This window comes from Cuculus canorus, chromosome Z (assembly GCF_017976375.1).
Source record: "Cuculus canorus isolate bCucCan1 chromosome Z, bCucCan1.pri, whole genome shotgun sequence".
In the NCBI taxonomy this organism is placed as follows: Eukaryota; Metazoa; Chordata; class Aves; order Cuculiformes; family Cuculidae; genus Cuculus; species Cuculus canorus.
The window spans coordinates 35,135,459-35,157,482 of NC_071441.1; the positions used below are offsets into that span (position 1 = coordinate 35,135,459).

At 36.2% G+C, this 22,024-nt stretch overlaps 1 protein-coding gene across 3 annotated transcripts in view; it reads left to right on the forward strand.

The window, feature by feature from the left end:
• AUH (AU RNA binding methylglutaconyl-CoA hydratase) overlaps nucleotides 1-22,024 on the forward strand; it is a 147,135-nt gene that overhangs the window by 85,022 nt on the left and 40,089 nt on the right. The window contains exons 7-10 of one of the 3 annotated variants that reach the window (XR_008447995.1): nucleotides 13,093-13,280; nucleotides 15,386-15,436; nucleotides 17,163-17,210; nucleotides 21,472-21,553. Coding sequence is in view for 2 of the 3 variants with exons in the window: in XM_054055490.1 (XP_053911465.1) it covers nucleotides 13,093-13,280; nucleotides 15,386-15,436; nucleotides 17,163-17,210; nucleotides 18,032-18,109 (365 nt within the window). In the remaining variant the exon portion in view is untranslated. Of the gene's footprint in view, nucleotides 1-13,092; nucleotides 13,281-15,385; nucleotides 15,437-17,162; nucleotides 17,211-18,031; nucleotides 19,473-21,471; nucleotides 21,554-22,024 lie in introns of those variants that run through there. The other 2 variants (XM_054055490.1, XM_054055491.1) reach the window with 2 other exon arrangements.

Here is a 22,024-nt window from a genome sequence, read left to right on the forward strand (position 1 = left end):
CAGGCCCGTGTCTTTCCTGTGCCAAGGGCTCCAGTGCTGTACTCGGTGTTCTGGGTATGGTCTCATTAGAGCAGAGCAGAGGGGCAGAATGACCTCCTTTGACCTGATGGTCACAGTTCTTTTGATGCAGCCCAAGGTATGGTTGGCCTTCTGGGCTGTACGTGCACATGTCCAGCTCATATTGAGATTCTTATCCACCAGGTCCTTCTCATCAGGGCTGCTTTCAATCCCTTCTCCACACAGCCTGTAATTGTGCTTGGAATTGCTGCAGCCCAGGTGCCAGACCTTGCATTTGGCCTTGTTGAGCTTCATGTGTTTCACATAGGCTCACTTCTCAAGCCTGTCAAAGACCTTCTGGATGGCATCCCTTCCTTCCAGCATGTCAACTGCAGCACACAGGTTGTGTTAAGGACAGACTTCCTGAGAGTGCTTTCAAAGCCACCCACTGTCCATGATTTTGACAAAGATGTTAAACAACGTTGGTCCAAATACCAGCCCCTGAGGAATGCCACTCATTATTGATCTCCACTTGGACACTGAACTGATGATGACAACTCCTTGAGTGTGACCATCTAGCCAATTCGTTATCCACCAAGTGGTCCATTCATCAAATCCACATCTCTCCAATTTATAGGCCAGAATGCCTTGTCAGATGTCACATTGCCCTTGTTTTGTCAGCAGTCTCAACCCACTCTACATGGTGTTTGATCTTACTGTAGGGAAATTTTTCTGTTACCTTTTAAAAGCAGAGAAATGTGGTATCTCGCAGCTGAAGGTAATATACTTTGCATGTGTCCTTAAAAAATTTACCATATATGATTCATTATGTGGATCCTCAATAAAAAAAGGAGCAAGGGCAACACACAGGAGATTATACAGGGATGCGTAAGATGTTTCTTGGAAGAACATAATTGAAAAGTGAAGCACTCAGAAAATAGCTACTACTACATGCAATCTTGCACAAAACTGCACAGTATGCACAGTGTAGATTGCAACATTTTAAGCCAGGACTTCACATATTTTTCTGTATGTTCTTCCATTTCATGAGCATATGTACTGGTGCTGTTCATAATGAGAGTTTTTTAAAGACTGAAGCCTGCCCAAAATATGTTGTGTGGATTTCAGATGACATGTTCTGCAGACATTGCTACCAATGTCAAGCCAAATTTAATTCTGTATTCCACAGCAGAGATGTTAGGACGTCTTAAAATAAGGCCATTCAGTTATTTGTATTGTATGAGCAAAACACATTTTCCAGGAGTTTCATTCTTAAGTACAGATAAACTGTTTCAGCTGAATTAAAACAACACTGTATGAACAGCGTTAGCAATATGAACAACTGGCTGGGCAATGCTTATAAAGGGAAGCGGAATTAAAAAACTTGAGTGATTGTACTCAATTAAAAATAACACTTTATGTTGGGAAGTTTTATGTTATATTAGTAAAGGTGATATGACAAACACTGCTTTTATATAGAAATATAAATCATCATATTGCTAAGACTTTTTAAGTTAAGAATTAATATTTAGTATGATTTTAACTTTTTTAGCATTCAATTTAAGAAAAATAGGCCAGTGCTCATCTGCTTACCCTACTATATGATACAAAGAAAATAAATATGCATGTGAAATGAAAATTGATTATACAGTAGTGTAAAGTGCAGGATCATTAGGTGATGCAATAGGAAATTAAAAATATAACACCATAATGCAGAGAATTCATGAAATTCCATATTTGTTTTGGAATCCTTAATATATATTAAAATATTTTAAAAAATTGTTTTCTACTCGAAGTGACTAAACTGGAGGAACAGTCTGTTTTGTCTTCTTGATCAGAGGAGTGCGAGTGGGCCGGATAACCTGATATGGATGAAAACAAGGGAGATTATTAAGTATAATCCCAACAAAAATAGTAGGTAGTATGGTAATGTGAATAAGGTATTACCACTTCCTGAAATTGAGGACATGGGTGAAATAGTCATAACTCCCTTTGGTATTCCCTTCACATAGAAGCTTAGAAATATTTTATTAAATATTAATGACAACATAAAAGACCTTTGGTCTTATTTTCATTTTAATTAGGCAGGATATATATGCCATTCACTTTGAAGCCAAATACTTCTCCTTTGTATTAACCTGTAGGGGGTACTAGAAAATTGAACCAAGTAGCATTTAGCTATTTTTCCTCCTGCCATCTGATAATTAACATCTACTTTTTTGAAAACTCTCTTTGTGTTACCTGATCCTCATTTGCAGGTTTCATATTGACTTCTAGAATTTGAGGGGTTTGGTGTGAAATGCTGCCTCAGCCCCTTTCTTATAAATTGCCAGAACTCAGGAAAGTTACTAACCTTCAACTTAGATTGCTGAACCTACAAGGGAGGCTTAATCTCGTAATGAAATCAGGTTGGAGAGACGAAGTAGATAGTTTTTTCTGGAGAGAAACAAAGCTGTATATAATATACTGAAATAATACACTGAACCCATTTTGGTTTTTGGTGAGTAATGAAGGCAGCTGAAAAAAACTGATAACTCTGCAGTAGCTGGTATGGCTAAAAAGAACAGGAAGTTTTTTGATACATAAAACCAAGGCACAAATTAGTAAGAAGCAAATGAAGTAACATTAAGAAAAATCAATTGTATGAAGTCTTGCATTCCTAGACTCTTGGCCAGCTGCTTATCCAACCTGCCTGCATCTTACAGAGATTTACCACTCCATGTCTGAAGCCTAAGAATTATCTTAAATAGAGTCTTGGATCCTGGGGCCTCTTTTGGGAGAACCCTGGAGAGCTGCCAGCCTCCTTGGCCAGCTTATTCCTCTGGCTAATACCCTTGGGCATCTACTTTGGCCAGAGCTTGGTATACTTTAGCCAACTGGCCAGGTAGCCTGGTGCTTCTTAAGTCTTAGACCTAACATATTTTGGTTGGTCAGTCTCCCACAGAGCTATAAGCTTGCCACTTCTGCAGTCTGTGGGGCTGGACACTTCTCATGCCTAAGCTTTCTCAGACTGAAGAGTTAACCAACAGGAAACAGAACTGTTTTCAGAGGAAACCCACCATTGTTCCAGTCAATGAAAACAAGAGTGTTCATACTGAATATCTCACTTACTGATAAATTCACATTTTCTAATGATTATCAGATAAACTGTAACAAGTTTGACTGTCACTATAATGCCCCATGACTAAAATTGTCTTCTCTGTACATATGCATTATGAAACATGATAAATTACATCATCACTTTTTCCCCATTAATATCCTCCTTAAAATAGGTAGTTCTCTTTTAATTACCTAGTAAATAACATTTTTTTATGTTTTGTTACCCTGTTTTGTAAAGTGAACATCTTTCACTGTTTTCTATATATTTTTCAACCTCATTTGGGGGACGTGATTAATTTTTCCATATAAAAGTACATGAAGGTGATACTACTTCGTCTTGCAGGAGTGCTGTGGAAATACGTTTCAATAGTATCTATGAGACACCAATGCTATGGTGATGTTAAAACATTTCTGTGCTTGAAAACTCCTGTGAAGTGAAGGAATATAAATAGCTTTATCAACGAAGTAAAGATCCAGCAAACAACAGCTTCCTTCATCTCCTGATTGTCCTTCATTTTTAGAGAAAATGTTAAGGGGTTAGTAAAAATTTTATTATCTTCCTTTCCCTGTTTTCTTTTTTTTTTTTAACAAAATCACATTAGTCTGGGTGTGATAGACTGAGATGCTTTTCATGTGTAGTTTATAAATTATAACAGGTATAATCAGGTTTGTAAACTTAGGAACTTCCACATTTGCTGTAGCACATCATCTTAGGTTCCACCCTTCTGCTATTAGAAAAGCCAATTTAGCCTGTTACATAGCGGTTACCAGACTTGGACTAGTAATGACCACAGAAGTTGCCAAATGGTTTCTGATGTATCACACTTCCCTTGTTCTCAGATATGAATGTAACTTGTTAGAGCTAACTGAAAAAATTAAATCTGTTTGATACTGCTAGAGCATTTCGTGTGGATTTAAAAATGTTAATGGTCAATCAAAAGAAATCTCTGCCTTTGTATGTGGGAAGCTGCAAGAGTATTAGCTGTCAGTAGGGGGGAAGAAACAGGTAGAAGGAATGTTTGTGTTAGTGCATACTATTTTTTGTCTTTTTTTGTGTCAATAAATAAATCAAAACAGCACCCCCCCAGAACTACTCAGTTATGAATATTACAAGCAGACAGTTTCTGTGCTTAAGAGGAGTGACTCAAGGGTTTTGAGGCGTATAAGATAAAAATATTAAGCTTTTTTCCTACTAAAAAGAATAAGTAAAACCAATTGAATAAGCAAAATGCAAAAAGATAATCAAGCTTATTTCTTCCAGAGGTTCAGTGATTGACTTTAGGATATTCATGTAAAATACGGTCCTGTATAAATTCAGTGTATAAAAGGCAAATTCTAATATTTGAATTATATTGTCTAGTTGCTATCATTGCACTATAGAGCACTGATGGCTTTCTTGGAAAGCACAACTAACGTAACTCCTAACCTCTTAATAGGGATAGTGTAAAGCTTTTGAAGTCTTCAGGCTCCGGTAAGATGTTCCTAAACTGCCATGGATGTGGGACTTATCTAGCACTGATGCTTTAATCATGTAGGTGGATTGCTGCCAGTGAAGGATCAAAGGATCTGAATGTAGGAGTGCTTTGAGAGATCCAAAAGTAGGAGCAACAACCAGGCCGTATCTAGAAGCCCAAAGGGGTTTCAGCAGTTAGGTCTGCTCCCATCAGAGTGGTCCTGCCTGAAGAGCAGAATCAGGCCAGCTAAGGAGAATTGAGTGGTACTCCCTATCTAGTTGATCCTTAGTGTTTATTATAAACTTTTCTTAATGACTAGTGTTAATTAAAAGCTATTTCAATATTCTTTTAGTAAGTGCAGTGTTTCTGTCAAACTATCCTATCTCTTGCTGCTGATACAGATTAACTTCTTCATTATATCCTGCTTATATAGTCCTAAATGTCTCTCTTCCTGGATTCTGGATGTAGGATGTGAGGAAAATAAAATTAATATCTGATATCTTTGATCTTTAAAACTGTAAAGGTCCATGAAAGCCAACTCATCTGTGCATGAGTAGGTGACAGAAGAATCTAATTAGCACCAGCTTCTCCATCTCTAGGGAAACACTTGCCGTTGCATACAGTCATTTTGTGTTGAATGCTATAAACAGTGATTTCTCTTCCATATTGCTGTGCCACAGCAACAAGTGAGAGAAATACAAAGGGTATTTTCTTAATATATTTACTTCCCTTAGTGTTTTAACAGTCTGACAGCTACAGCCTGGGAATAATAATTCATTTAGTGTCTTTCTTTGTTGATTTCCTGTCAGTTACTGGCTTTTAGGTTTTTTTGAGGACTTACAAATTGACTAGGAAGTGATGGAAGAGCTTTTCATTAAGGAAAAATTTCTGAATAATCTCAAACAGTAAAATGTTAAAATACCAGTTTGCACTTATTAGGGTAGATCCACTGTTGCACAGGAACTACCCTAACAGAAAATCTGTCCGACATATACTTAAAGTTGTTATGTATCTTTACACAAAATTATATGCATAGTCAAGTGAAAATTTAGAATTAATTTGGACTGTAATTTAAAAACTCTGATTCTCAAATCTTAGCACTGTGTATTAAATGAAATAGTATCTATCAGTGAGGAAAGAAGAGTTGTTTTAAACATACCATCTGTTGTCTGGCTTTTTAATAGTAGTGTCACTCAAAACAATGTGCTAGTGCTACCTACCCTCTCTCAGTTGCTGCTGAACAGCAGTGTATGAAAGCAAGTGTCAGTCAAAAGTAATAGAGAGTTGCAATTTCCTGATAAGGAAGTGAACAAATAAGCAGTTTGGATCTTCTTCCAGTGGCATTTGTTTATGTTGAATATGTAACCTTTCAGTCTTTGAACACGTGGTCCTTACTATAGTCTGGCGGGTGTCTGCTGCTCTCAGTACAGCTGAGTAGCAACTGAATCATATTTGTATAGGGGATACAGAAGTTTTCTCTAGAGCCTGTAAGGGATTATCCTGCCTTTGGAAAAGTAGCTTCTCTCCCAGCCTGTGTCACGGGCTTCTATTCTGGTATGTTCGTTTCACTCAAACTGCAGTGTCTTTGGTATCAGTTCACTGATTTTAGTGTTTTGGTAGCGAGTCTGCAGGTATTGAGCATGCAAACATGAAGCTGAAGTCACTAAGGCTGCTTGCATCGCCGAAAAAATGAAGTCTTTCATTGTTTCAAGCTAGACATGCAAATATTCATGTGATCAAAACACATGGAGAATATCATGTAGCATAGATTGAATGCATGTTTATATTTACACTTACCACTAATTTAATTATTAATTTATAATATAAGTTTTAATTATTCTTGCAGATAGGTAATATACTTGCAAGGAACAGCAAATAATGTAACATTCAGAATACAAATTAACATGCACAAGTAAAAATATTACTTCAGTTATTCATGGGACTTACAGAACGTCTAGTAAGAGTAGCGACTGTTTCGTCACATATCAACTGTTACTGTCAAATAAGATACAGAAGGTTCAGTCTGTGAAGTAAAAAAGAATGTCATTTTGGGATTCCTAGGTAGCACTGCAAAATTAAACAGTTCAAGCTGAAGAAGTTGGGATTATTTTTGAGGATCAGGCTTGGTATCTCAAAATTAAGTTCTAATTTACTGAAGGTTTGCTTTTTGCATTGTACATTGTTAGTTTAATTCATGCGGGATTTGAACAATGGCCATATTTTTTGTAGACTGTTATAGATGTTATGTATTGTATCCTAGGTACTAGGCTAGATGCAATGTGGCTGTAGTATATGGCTGACTCATCTGGGACGACATCCTACTCGAGATGAAAAATATGCTTCATATGTATGAGTTCATTTTAGATATGTTTATCGGTACAGAGAGCACTCTGCCTTCTTGGGATATGGCAGCTGAACCAGAAGGGGTTGTGCCCTCCTAGAATCTTGTTGACTTTGCTGTTTTCCATAGGCTCCTATTCTATTAGCCATTGATTGTCCTTTTTTTAGTGGTGATCAAGTCAGAGTATTTCAGGGATGAATAATTTCAGAGGTAAATTCTTAGAACCCCATTACTTTGTAACAGTTGAAAGTAGATTAATTTGATAGTATAGTCAGAATGGGAGAAAGAATAGGGTTAGGAATAGGTTTGGGGGGTTTGCAGATTGATGGATTTCTTTGCTCTGTGGAAGAATAGAATAGTAGATTTCCATATGAAGAGCACTGAAGTGAGGAAATCATTCAAGTCAGTCGCTCGTAAGCTGTGAAGTCTTCAGATTTAATAATCTGTTTTTTGCTTTGATTGTTTTCAGTTCTGCCCATTAAAACCTGAAGTGATTGTCCCAATTTGGGACTGCAATCTTGTTCAACACATAAATAAAAATGGGATACTACTGTGGTAATTAATTCTTCTGTATTCCACTTTCCCTAGCTAATGATGATATTTCTTTTCATGTTTGGTTTTTCAGTCCTGATTTTCACATGACTCAAATTTTAGCAGTCGTAGTCAATCCAAAACTGTAAGAACGTGAAATATATATATTTTTAAGAAAATACAAGTTAAATAACAGTGTTTACCTAATATTACTCATAAAGCCTACATGATTTGTAAAGTATGATCATACAGAGCAGCACTGGTCTAAACCTCCTACCTGTTGTTACAGCTGAGTAATGACTTGCTAAATGTGTGGGTGTAATTTTGAAACTGTAAAATGCCTTCTCTTGGGCCATTAATTTCTATCTGCAGCAAGATAAGTCTTACGTGTATGTACTTCTGAATTTTGTTTAAGTTCACTTTCTGTCATTGCATTCCCTGAAAACAGTAAGACCAAGTTCCTATCTGGAGTAATAGGAAGACACCTGGCCTTACCCAATACTTATGTGTGCTCATGTTTGTTGCATTTAAGTAATAAGTACATAAGTTAATAAACAGATGAGTAAATAATTTCAGTTTAAAACAAAATAAGGAAGATTGTGTATGCACTGCTGAAAACTCAAAGTCCTGGGAGTTCACAAGTGGTAATGCAGATCTGTGCTTGTCAAGCAGTGTTTAGTCTGGGAGTGGATTCCTTGCAGTTGGTTGTACCGTGCTTGTAAGAGAAATGTGGAGTAAGCACCGTACATGATGCAGAATCCCATTTGAAGCAGAGTCCACTTTATAAAATCAGGTTCTGAATGCATTTTGTGATTCTATTCCTTTCATGTATATAGCTCTCTGCTGGGAAACCATCTTCTGTCTTTGTCAATCTACAAGATTACTTATTTCGAAAATAAATTATTTTTTCTAAATTACCTGATAATATCATCTTTCTGTACAGAAGCTGTGATTATTCAACTGCTTGCGAATTCTGAAAATGTGTTTACACTTTCTGTCATCATTGTAACTGTTCGTAGACCTTTGAGCCAAATACTACATTCTTCTGATCTGAGCTGCTGCCTTCGAGCCACCCACACATGGTGGTTCAGTATATTCTAGGCGTTTTTCAGATATATTTTTAAATAAACCAATCCACAGATGCAAAATGATAAAACTGGTGGTGAAAGTTAAGGGTTGATTTGCAAACTAAGTTGGTAATTTTGGAACTGGGATTGCCATTGCCAGGCTGGTGTAGGTAGCAAGTTATCCTGCTTCTTCAGCCTTGGGTGTGATTGTGCCTGACATTCCTGCAGGGCATTCTTCAGTTTGACTGGCAAGCCAGACTTCTGCGAGCCCTTTTGACAGCCTACTACTAAATCTCACTCCAATATATCTTCGCTGTCATCACAGCCCGCGGGGCAACCTCTTGAGTCAGCCTCAGGCCTTTATCTCAGGCTTTGGTCCGTTCTCCACTCTGCTACCAAACAGCTACTTATATGGCCAGACTTGACAGTGGTCTTGCCTGGTGCCTGCTCTTTGTCAGGTCAGTGCTTTTTTCCCCTTCCAGAGATAATGTTTTGTTTCTTTTCTTCGCCATCCCAGTTTTTCTTTCACCCAGTCACTTGCATCTTTGTTGATGTCCTTAACGGTCTAAGCTGTTTTCAGTTGTCCATCAGTTAGGTAGTTTGTGCTGGTGAAGGGCTGTTCATATTTTATTTGGTGAAAGGATTTGGGATGTCTGAGCCCATAAAGATTTGTACTTGGGTTTGTATCATCTTGGTAGAATGTTTAGGCATTTTTAGTATTTAATATTTTGAAAATTGTTTAACTTAGGAATAGATGATGGGTATTTCAAAAGTGGAAAATATGTTTGTTACACAGACTTTAAAAATATGATTTACGTGATTGAAAAGTATTGCATTCAAATAATTTTATGCTTGTTAGTTCATTTATGGGCTGATATTGCTCAGGATTTGTTTTTATGAACAGCAGGTTTCTGTATTCAATATTTATTTAAGTTTCAGTGGAAAAGAGAAAAGTCTGTACAGCTTTCTGCAAAATATTCACGGGGATACGTTTAAGCCATTTCTTGACTGACTCAAATAATTAGGAAGTTTGTGGCTGCCAGAGCTTGGTTTCACCTTTGGTTATTAATACAACATTAGAAACAGTAGTCTTTAAAAAAGAAACCGATAAATCTGTCGGTTGAATCAATCTAACACTAATCAAACAAAGTTCATTATAGAAAGAATGGAATAGAAAGGTTCATTTTTACTTGACTTAACAGGATTATTACTGAATTAAGTTTGGACTATTTGTCAGAAGAGGATTTTTTTCCAATATGTTTTCACAGAGCCCTGAGCTATGAGAAACTACTAACTGTAGATATTCTCAGCCAGAATGATGAATCTATTTCCAGTAAGTTAGTTGCTTCATCTTGTTGGATATACTCTTGGGAATTTATCATGTAATTGCCTTAATCCAAACCAGTTGTGTACATATTTTGTAATTGATGAATTACTGTCAGTAAATAAATACTCATACAAAACCAACTATTTGTTAAAGCAAAAGAGTACTGCTTAACAATTTTCTTACCAGAACTTTGCAATCTCGTATTTACTGTATCTTTTCACATGAACTAGTGTCATCTAAAACTACTGTTTATAATTATTACAATATTGAATATATACCATCTCAGATAAGAACACATTCACACTGCAACTGCATGTCAAATACTTTTATCAACACAGTGAGTAATACCAGATCACTAGTCCTTGAAATAACATCTCATTAAATTTGTGGAGATGAAACAACTGTTCTTCCATCAAGTTCTGCTCTGCATTTAGATGAAATGCCTTGGTTAAGTAATGTCTTTGAAGACTGGGTGTTACTTCCTTTAGCTCTGATTGTAGTTGGCAGGCATTATATGTACTTAGTTACCAAAAAATAACATCTATCTGCAGCGTATTCTCTGTCTTTTCTTCATAAATGGATGTAAATTTCGTGTGTTGGATATATTTTGGTGTGTTGTTTGCTTTTGATTAATTGGGTCTTACTGCCTTTGTGTGTGCATATATCTTGTTCCTACTACTGAATATATATGATTGATGCACTGAACTGTTGGCTTCTGTTCTGTGAATATTAATCAAAGAATAAGTTCCTCTGTTTAATGGCTTTGGAGTGTAGGAGGCAGCCAAACAACAGACTATAATCTGCTTTTTTTGCTCTTTAATCATTGTTGTGCAAGACCCTGACAAGAACACTTTTTTCATCTATAAACACTATTTCATGCTTAAACATATCCATTGTCTGCTCAAAGTTATGAAATATTGTTGCTCAATTAAATTTTGTTTTCAACATTTCCTGGTAAAAGTGGTAAGAGAAAAGAGAAAACGTAAAAGGAAGGGGAGGTAATTAAGTAGGAAAAAATACTAGGCATAGGGAGCAAGGAAGAAATAGAAGATGTGGAGTCAGTAAATTCAGGCTTACATGGTTTCAGATCTTAGGATTTGGACGAATAATTTTCTTTAATCAAAAGCCAAGACTGATACTTTTCAAAATTCCATTACTATCATGAAAAGTATAAGTTATGGCTAAACTAAGACAATCCGAGTAGACAATTGCTATGTTCTGATGTACACTTTGGAAATGTGGATAAGAATAGACATTGATAAGGGTGTGAGGTCTTTTTTGGATGATCAGTAAAAAGATCTGTTCACTATTTAAAACAAAAAGCCAGTAAATGTTTTTTTGTGATGATGGCAGTACAGGTCAGTATGAGAGTCATCAAGATTCTTGAAAATACAGCTCACATTTTTATGGAATGTAGTTCTGATATAAAGGTTGATAACTACATCGTCAGTCATTCTCTGTGAATCTCACCAGTGAGGCAGCCCAATCTAATGGGAATGCATAAGACTCAGAGTTTGTAGTGTTATACAAGTTTTATTTCAGTCTGCCTGTTGTCCCCTAGCCCTGCCCCCTTCATAAAAATGCCCTACAGTAGGGACTTTCCCTGAATTTTACTGTTAGCAAAATTTTCCCCTTGACTTAGCTGTACAACTAGCAGAATTAGCAGAATCTGTTGAACAGGAGCTCCTCTTGCTATTGCCTGTTCCCCTTGAACACTAGAACAATCTTGCTAAAACCCTCTCAGAGTGATAGGACCACAGAGAATATGGCATTGTATTTACTAATGTTGTTGTTCTACAGATTTTAACTGTTACAAGTGTAAGCATTTTTTAAATTCCTCTAGTTCCAGCTCAGAAAACATTTCTCATTTCTTGTAATAGGTTATGATTTTGTGATATTCTAGACCATTATAAGGCAGAAGTCCCCTAAACCTTCAGTGTTCTAGTGTTGTGTGATGTAGTGTGCTCAAAGACAGGTCTATTTTGTGGAAAGGAATACAATAGTACTGAAGCTTGTGATTCATAAAAAACAATAGTTGAAAGCTGAATCGCTGAATCAAAAAACCCAGTCAGTTTGTTTGTCTCAGAGATGTACTTTCAGGAAACATCAGTAAGATAACTGAATGGCTTGGCTTCCATAAAATACTGACTTAATCCACTGTTATTTAGTGGAAATTAATCTATTTTATTAGTTGAGCACACGTTTATCCAGTGTTGTGCCATCTCCCTTGGAACACCTCATATAAATATTCCTCATGAATATATACATATATTTTTTTATATATATTAGCATACTCTTGCAGAAATAGCTGTTTGGAAAGAAATTTTTACTTACAGACTGTATATATGTAAATTGAATATTTGTTTCGGATCCGTGGTAGACCTTGCATATTTTCAAAATCCTTTCTCATGGATAAAGGCCATTTCTCCTCTTAATTCATACAAGTATCTGCTTCTGTGATTTGAGTCATCTGCCTCACTTTTGATGATTATTCCTACCTTCTCATTGTCAGTTCTGGAAATTTTGATTACTAGTTTAACTAAGTAATCCATGCATGTCTAGTTAATGTAGTTAACTGCTTTTTGACCTCCTGAAAATGCTGATCTGCCAAAGAAATTTATACTGTAGTAAAAAAATCCAACTAAACTTGGGGGCTTTTCTCTGCAGTTCCGCACCTGCTACCGGCCTTTCCTAGTTTTTGTAATCAGGCTTTAAGATTTCAACAAGAATATTAAAGTAAGAAGTGACTAAACCATGGCTTTTTTAAGACATTTTCTAGTAATTTTAATTTTGTTTGCCTGTAAATTTTTACTGTCCCTAATATATGAGAATTTTAGCACAGCCTATGATCTTGTCAAGAGTATATAGTTCTTCAAAAGTGCTCTTATTGTGTTGATTAATATTGTAAACAAATACAGATTGTTAAAAAGAAGCAGAGTTTTTGGATGTGGTAATTAGTGGCAGGTAGTTTTCCTTCAGCTTTTGGCTTATATGAGTAAGGTAACATGTCTGTGATCAGGCAGAATCTCTATTAATATTACATCTTTTCAGATACTTACATGGCTTTCTAAGAAGCAGAGCAGTTGACTTCATTTTAGGTGCAGTTTCAAAACTGAATAAGGTATTTAGGAATGCCTTTACATGATAGTTTAATTTCTGTATGTTCATGTAATTGTTTATGGAATTGAAAATATTTGAACTGAACAAGGCATCTACATTTCTGGTATAAATCAATGGGAAAATAAAACCTGCATTTTGTCTTTTTCCAAACTTTAGGAGGGACACAGAGATTACCTCGCACAATTGGAGTTTCTTTGGCAAAAGAACTTATCTTCTCTGCACGTGTTGTAGATGGTGACGAAGCAAAATCAATAGGATTGATTAGCCATGTGGTAGAACAAAATGAAGCAGGGGATGCTGCATACAGAAGAGCACTAGCTCTGGCAAGAGAATTTTTACCTCAGGTAAAAAAAAAGTATATTTGATTTTAGTTTTTACCAAATTTTAAGACTTAATGAAAACAAGGTGCATTAAGAAAAACTGCCATGAAGTTATGTGTTAAAAAGCTATTTGAGTTGTGTAGTGGTCAGTCAGAAGCTTTCTTCTCATAGTTTGAGTGGTGTGGTGTTGTAATTATTTCATAATGAAGGAAGACAACTCTGTCAGTCTTAGTATTGTTATGATATGGTCAGTGCTTGTGTTGTGGATTTTGGCTTTCAAATTTTAAACAAAGAACTGTGTAAGGTTGGGTATTTTTGGCAAAACAGTTATCTCAGTACATTTTTCTCTTACTGTTGAACACTTCAGAAGAAAGGCAAAAAAGTTCACATGTGATTGGACACATGCAGTGTGACTCCTGTTTTGAAAACATAACATTTACTAGTGGAAAGTTTTCTTTTTGTCCATTGTGTATAGACCCAATGAAAGAATCATGCTCTTACTATCTTTCATTGTAAGTGACATCCTCTCTTTGTCTTTCATCAAAGAATGGAAATGGGATTTTCTGAATTCCTGTGCTTTACAACTTGAAAATTTTAGTAAGAAGGTTTAAATATGACTCTTAGCAGAATCTTAGTGTCAGCCAATTGCTGTCTGTTTGCGTGTTGCCTTACACTGTAAGTTGTTTGTTCAGAGTAGGAATGTGAGTTTGAAGCTTTTGATAAAGCTACTTCTCAAGTGAAGGATCCCAGGTAGCAAATTTATAGGATAGAGAAGGAGAAAATAATTGGTAAACCGCCTTATTGGATCACAAGTGTTAGCAGCCAAATTTTTTTATTGAAAATAGAAAATGTTACTGGTTAAAATTGTCATTTCATATTGGGGTTTTGTGTCTTCAATACCCTCATAGAAAGGCAAACATGAAAAAAACGGAAAAAAATTTTACAGTGATTCTGGAAGATTGAATTATAGTTACAACTTTGCTTTGGAACCAGACCAAAAGCATTTGGCTTTTCCCAAAACAGCAGGCTGCTTCTCTAGAGCAATGTCTGAACATTGAGAAGCTGGTTCTTATGGATACGCACAGAACTGAGATGATTCCTCAAGATGTTTCATGATTCTATGGCAGGAGGAGGGTAGAAATCGCACTGTTCACTGCAGTTCACTGTTCTTAGTTGCTCAGAGTGTCATCATTTGACTGGTGCATGGCTTTGCAGTAGCATATTTTAGGTTTGAAGCTGTATCAGTTAATTTTATTTAATTGTCACGTTTTTCCTGTGTCTCCATTGTATGATAGTAGGGACATAACGTTGATCTTGCAAAGGCCTATAATGATGTCTGTTAAGGTGGCCATTCTGAGCCTTGTTTTGAAGGGAGCTGAGCAAGCTTGGCAACAGTGGACAGCACCTTTGCAACGTAAACCCAACACAATGCTTTATTTAGGTTTTTTTGAAAACATACTTGAACTTTTTTTGCAATATTGAAACTGTCAGTTTGGAAGCAGATGCCTGTTATAGTGATGTAATTTAATATGTATTTGACCTATTTACTACAAATTAAATAAAAGGACAAATTCTAGAAGATCCCAATATAGGATCAGAGAATGGTTTGAGTTGCAAGTAACTTCAAAGATCATCCAGTTCCAATCCCCCTGCCATGGGCAGGGACGCTCCCCACTAGGTCAGGCTGCCCAAGGCCCCATCCAGCCTGGCCTTGAACACTTCCAGGAATGGGACATCCACAACTTCCCTGGGCAACCTGTTCCTGTGCCTCACCACCCTCGTTGTGAAGAATTTGCTCCTAAAGAATTTGTTCCTAATCTAAATCTTGCGCTCACCCATTTATAGCCATTCCCCCTTGTCCTATCACTACAAGCCTTTGTAAAAGATCCCTCTCCAGCTTTCTTGTATTTCAGGTACTGAAAGGTGGCTATAAGCCCTTCTTGGAGCCTCCTCTTCTCCAGTCTGAACAAACTCAACTGTCTCAGGCTGTCCTTGTATGGGAGGTCATATAAATATGTGTATATATATATATATACACACACACACACAAAGTGTTGATGTGCAGACTCTTCAGTGCATAATTTTGTAGATATTTATGATGTGTAAAGAAGCTTCTTCTTTAATTTTAGGGACCAGTAGCAATGAGAGTTGCAAAACTGGCTATCAATCAGGGAATGGAGGTAAGGTTCTTTATTTCCCATAGAAGTAAGCAGAAGTCAGGCTGGCAGCACATCTGTTGTGGGGATTTTTTTTCTTGAACTGTTTTTAGTTTCTTAGTGTGTGCACCTTCAAAGTCTATTTGGTCAAAACTTTTAAAAAGATGAATTGCGGTTTTTTTTATGTCTCAGACTCCTTAGAATACCAGACTTGATGCTGATTTCTGTAATGTGGCTTAGTAACCTTATCTGTATCCAAGAGTAATGTGCTCTGCTAATAATTAATACTAGAAAATAGACATAAACTACTATGAACAAGTTGTTTTTCAAATGCCAGGTGGAAAAACCCCTTAAAGTCTTACTCCGTGAAGTCTGTCAATGCTCTCAGTGTTTAGTAACTAATAAAGTTACAGGCCAAGAGGCATGTTATTTATTTTTAACAGTTTAAATAGAGGTTAGTGTTAAAATTGTATCTGGAGTCTTATTTCACATTTTATTCTTATTGCCACTCCTTCTTGAACACTATTGACCTAGCTTTAAAGCTTATTAAAATCCAACCCTGAGCACGTCTGGACATGTGTTTTACTTTAGGCTTGTGAATCATCTGCTGAGCTCAGCAAGAATATTCATATTTAAAGTTAAGCACATGCATAAGCTTTACACTAGGACACCTTATAGCTCAACCTGGGACCAGGGAAAGGGTGTCATACCATGTGCAACATTGAATCCAAGAAGATGAATTTAAGAATGGTACTTTCAAAAGCAAGGGGTGATATAACTGAGTTCAGCAAAGCATACCACCAGTAACTTTTGGTCTTGGAATCAAATGCGGATGCTGTTATGCAAAGATTTTTACAGCAATTAATGATGAATTCAAGATTTATTTCAGTGGTACTCAAGGTTCAAAATGCTGCAAGCTAAATTATCTACCAACCAGGTGTAGTGTGGACTGAGAGGCCAGAGTCATGATGTTGATAGAATCAGGGACAGTGGGCTTAGAAAGACTGTGAATGATCATGTCCTTCAATCTTGAGACCCCAGCACAAGACCTACTGAATCAAAACCAATCAAACCAAATATTCATTTAAGCAGCGGTTACAGTCCTTCCGTGGCAGAGATTTCACAGCTTCCTTTGGTAGTCTGTCCTGTAGCTTATCTCTCCGTGACAAATTGCTTGTGGTGCATGGCCACAGCAGCCACGTGGAAAGCTGGCAATTTCTGCAGCAACTGATCCTTAAGGCAGGTGTAAAACTAATGAGGGGGGGAATTCAGCCTTTTCAGCTGTTCAGACCACCTCACAAAGAAAAAAAATATTAAAAATAGTTGATGATACAGTATGGTCGTTGGCCTCATTTTTAATCCCTTTAAACTTGAATTTGTGTTTACTTTGTGGGATGAGATCATGTTCTTACACGATAGGTTGAAGATAACTTATTTCAGAACAATTTTTAAATAATGGTGCTGCATATTAAATCTTTTCCCCTTTGGTAAATAAAATGATTACAGATGTGCAAGTAGCTAATGTTTTTTAGTCTAGATTATTTGTAGTGAGGAAGGTACATTGTTTTGCTAGCATGTTATATACTAATTGGATCGCCGAATAAGGAGGCTGTTACAGAAACTCTAACTTTCCAGAAGTGTTTTAGTATGTGCCATATAGAAACACAGTGTTTAAGTTTGCTGTCAGAAAATAATATGTAATAAATATGCAAATATATGCTTTTAAAAAACATCATCTTCTTTTCCTCAGGTCGACTTAGTAACAGGCTTAGCAATTGAAGAAGCTTGTTATGCACAGGTATGTAACGACAATTACACAACCTCCCCCCAGAAAACAGGCGTTATTAGTGCCTATTATGAAACATGTGGAAATTCAACTAGAAATTGCTCTATGATTTCTTCGACAAATATTTTGGCATTGTTCTTAGACGTTCCTTCTATTTACTCTGGTTTTGTAAGGAATTTAAGGAAAAAACATCTCTCTGCTAATACTGTTACGGTGAAGGTAGTGAAGCATTACCAGCCACATACCCAGCCAGTCACGCACTGTGATGCATCTAGTACAAGAGCTGCCTTACTTTTGCTTTGTTTTGGTTTAACGTGGAATAACATGAAGGGCACTTAGCTAACATGGGCCTCAAATGGTATCTGTGCTAGCCGACAAAAAATCAAGACCAACCTCTTTGCCAGCCAAACATGGGAATTATTTGACTTTGTATGTTCTTGGACTTTTTGATCATAGAAATCAAGCCATCAGCCTTAGATGCTTACTCAGCCCGTCCAATGCCACCTCCCACCCCCTGCCAAAACCAGAAAAAATCCCAAACAAAACCAGACAACAACAACAGCAAAACACCACCAAAAACTCAAAAACAAACCCTAAAGAGTTTCTCTCATTCTTAAGTTTGAAGAAAAGATACTCCTGCTTCTTCTAAATTGTTTCTCAGCCTTATATTGTGCCTTTGAAGTGTCTGGTACTTTCTTGTATCTGACTAGACGTTGCAGTTTTCATTTTTTTGTGGTATTATATATGCATTGAAGAACTAGGATTTGTATGAAAATATTTTTCTTGGTATTGTTTTTAGAATCAATAATGAATTTGTGCTCTGCTTATTGCAGACTATTCCAACAAAAGATAGAATTGAAGGTCTTCTTGCTTTTAAGGAGAAGAGACCTCCTTGCTACAAGGGAGAATGAAAGAAGCTGATGCCTTTAAAATACAGTGGGATAAAAGTACTGCTATAAAGACCATTAGGTGCACTTTGCATCCACACCTGGAATATCACAACCACCAAAGTAAAAGCTAATCATACTGCTGTTACAACATTTTGAATTTGTCCATACTTGTTCTGGGCCCATATAGAAATGTGTGTCAACTATTACTTACAATAGTTTCTGAAGGTTGATCTCTGTATTGGCAAGGTCACAGGTTCAAGCAGTGTTTTTTAAATTTCATATGTGTGAAACATAGCATTCCACATTGAAGAAGCTCTGTAAATTCCTTATGTAGCGAAGACCTATATGTGATGTTAAATATAAACCTGTTGTTTAATTTTATCAAAAAGAAGTGACTACTGAACACCAAAACTAAGAAATTGTACCAAATATCCATTAAAATTATTCTGTATATCAGTAAAAATTATGTTTGAGTATTCTACCTGAATATATACATTACTAATAAAGCTAAGGGAAATGTGAAGGATTGTTGTTTGGAAAATGTTAAGCTTTATTTATCTGACTTACACTATTCTGAATAATATAAAATTAACCTTGGTACACAATGGCATCCTTGTGATGATGTCATTACCATTATATTAATTAAATTGTATTAAATAAAGACACTTTTGAGGCCAGCCTTTAATTATGCATTCTTGTATGTTAAACCTGGCTTTGACTTGCATTCTTTCAACATATCATTCGATCAGCGCTGCTGCTGTGAAGGAACTTCGCTTCTCTTGCCTGATTTTTTTTTTAATTTTTGATGATTGTATTAAAGATTGTTATGCAGGGATGCAACTCATTCACTGTTAAAGAAACTAGAATTCTCTTAATGTCCAGAATATTACTTTTGCAGGTCATAATAATGTATATTTATATACAATGGGGATCATATTGAACTGTTCTTTATTCTGTGGCGGCCTCAGGGTTCTTTTCGTACATTGAAAGAGAAATCTAGTAGGTTACAAAGTGAGAAAGCAGTTGTGATTCGTACTATATATTTGCTATGGACGTGGCATATACAGCAAATGCCTGGAAATAACCTCTTAGAATGTATTTTTGTTAACTTGACTGGAAAATAAACATGGCTTAACAATCAGAAACTGTCTTTTTATATGAAAACAAATTTCTTCGTGTTTGGTTACTGTTTGCTCACAGAACTTGTGCATGCTCTGCCTTTTCTGCAACATTAACTGTGATCACTGTCCATATCGATGATGATAAAGCAACAGATCACCATGAAGTGACAACAACTCATTTAAATTCATATTTAGACATATTGTTACATGTAAATTGATTGTAACTGGTAGAGCACAGACTTTGTTGAGTGGTAAACTTGCTGAGTTGATCATTTAATGCACAGTAATTTGCAAATAAAGTACCAGTGCTTGTTTTCATAGTCATATAAAGCCTAGAGGGTCATTTTCATGTGTTTTTGAAATGCTAACATATCATTTTTGTTTTTACCGAGTAGGAATTATGTTAATAGGAGAGAAAATATTAAGTCTGTGCTGATGGGTTTCTATTTCATAACTTTGATGCACAGTCTGATTATTGACTTTTCTAACAAGTGCTGATTAAGTAGCTTCTGTGAATGTCTATTTAAAAAAATCTAGTAACATCAAATTCTGTGGCATAAGACTGTGTGAGTTTTTGCCTTTAACTACTAGTATTGATCTTAGAAAATAGTTTTGCTGTCACAGTGGTCTCTCCATTCCTCTTCTCAGGAGAAGATACTATCGTATTGTAGCAATTTGAGTCCCTTCTTTGAAGTCAGCAGTTTGAATATTATTACAAAATGAGTACCAGTAGGACAGTTTTTAAAGGTACTTTCTAGTGATGTTCAAATAGTTCTGAAGGGATCTTATTTCAGCAAAAGATGTGTTACAAACTTACTGTCTCTGTTAAGTGGCATGTTGTGATGGCTGTAAGGCTCATGATTAGTAGTAGTATTGGAAGTCTGCTTCCAGGAGTGGGTGATTTGTAACAGAAATGCTTTTATAAAGGTTGACTTTTCCTTACAAAAGTTATGATCTAGCAAATCCTTCATCATGTCCTTAGGCTCAGATGTTTCTGTTCCTGACAAAGTGAGGCTTTTCTCTGCAGTTCCTCATAGGTGAGCGAGTCCTGATCCCCACTGGATTCCTGAAAGATTATCTCATAGTCCCTATGCATAAACAGCTTTTTCTCCTACTAGTGCTGAACTCAAGTGGAGAGTGAGTCCTGCGCTTCTCCATAGAGTAGGATAGTGAAAAGGCAGGTCCGTTACCTTCAGCTCATTACTTCTTAAAGGTGTAAGTTCAAGTCACTACATTGCCTAGAAATTCTCCATTTCATGCAGAAATTGTGTGACTTTATATAATACATATCATTTTAGTCTTTAATTTAGAAAGCATTTCTGTTTTCAATATTCTTGAAGTAACTCACATTCTTACTAGTTTTACTGAATTTCTAGGTAAAGTTTTTAGAATTGTCTGAATAGCTTAATTCAATGCAGTGCTTTTGGGTATCTCACCTGCTATGAAAAAATATGATTTTTTTATTTATTCTGAGATTGTGTAATTATACAGTTAAGAGCACTTGAAGGATATTCAAGTTCTATGAAACATTTTTATGAGATTTGCAGAGCCATTTGTGCCAAATTCTAGAAATTCTGTCAGTCTGTGTGCAGTTACTTGTAGTCCCTATACCAAGGCTCATATCAGTGCTTTTCTAGAACTGCTTTTAACCAGCTGCATTCAAAATGGTAAACATCAGAATATATCTTCAGCAGCTGTTATTTTCCTCAGTCATTGCTCTTTGGTTCGTTTAACCATAATCAAATCTGTTGAACAAAACAAAAAAATCATCTGTCTCTCCAAAACAGGAGAGGGCAGAATGTCATGCTACTTGGAATCTGGGTTTGGGAGAATAAAGTACAGAGGGAATAAAGTACAGAGTTTGGTACTAGTCTCACTTCATGTGCCAAAACCCAGTCATAGATGCAAAGTGAAAAGAGTAACTGAAGCATCTTAGTTTATAATACCAGTGTAGTTCTTGTTTCGTTGCTTTTCCATGCAAGCAAATCCCTCCAGAAGTTTCTACCAAGATTAGATAGTGAACTTACAATTAAAAAACATATACTTGAAAACCGTTGGTGTTTTCTGTGGTGTACATTGAACAAGATGTGGTTTTGTGTCACATTTGTGGGATTTCAGCCCTGGTCTTGCAACTAATGACAGCGCTGCAAAGCTGTAGGACTTTATTGGCTAGTGAAGCTGATTCAGTCATTGTATTCAAGGTGTGATAATGATGATGATGAAGTGGTTATTTTAAGATGTTCTTTTTCTGCACACTTCTAGAAAGACAACTATCTCCAAAAATGAGAAAAGGGAGAATAATTGCGAACAGATAGACTAAAAGGAGAGATGTGTTCATCTAAAGGTAATGAAATTCCTCTTGTGTATTTTGAGGGATTGCAAAGACTGGTTTTTCTTTTGTGCCTTCTTTTCCTTGTGGTTTTTGTTCTCCCTGAGTTTGGCACTTTACACCAGGGTGCGGGGAACACTTCTAAGAATTTATATGGGTTGGTTTTACTCAAAGAACATTGATATTTTATACGCAAAGTTAGGAAAGTTTTAAAATTTTCCTTAAAGGTTTTTGAAAGATGCAATCAGAAATGATTGTGTGGTCACCATAGATTAGGTAAGGTGATATGCTTTTTATTATAGATTTAAATTATGTTCATTTTCAACCTTGGAACAGAGTCGAACAGAGGTTTCCTTAGTTATACAGAATGTACCATATTTATGCAATGTATTCATTATGCATAATTATATGTATGTATGTTTACTGACATGTCGTATGTATGCGTATGTATATGTATGTGCATATGCGTATGTGTGTAATAAGTAA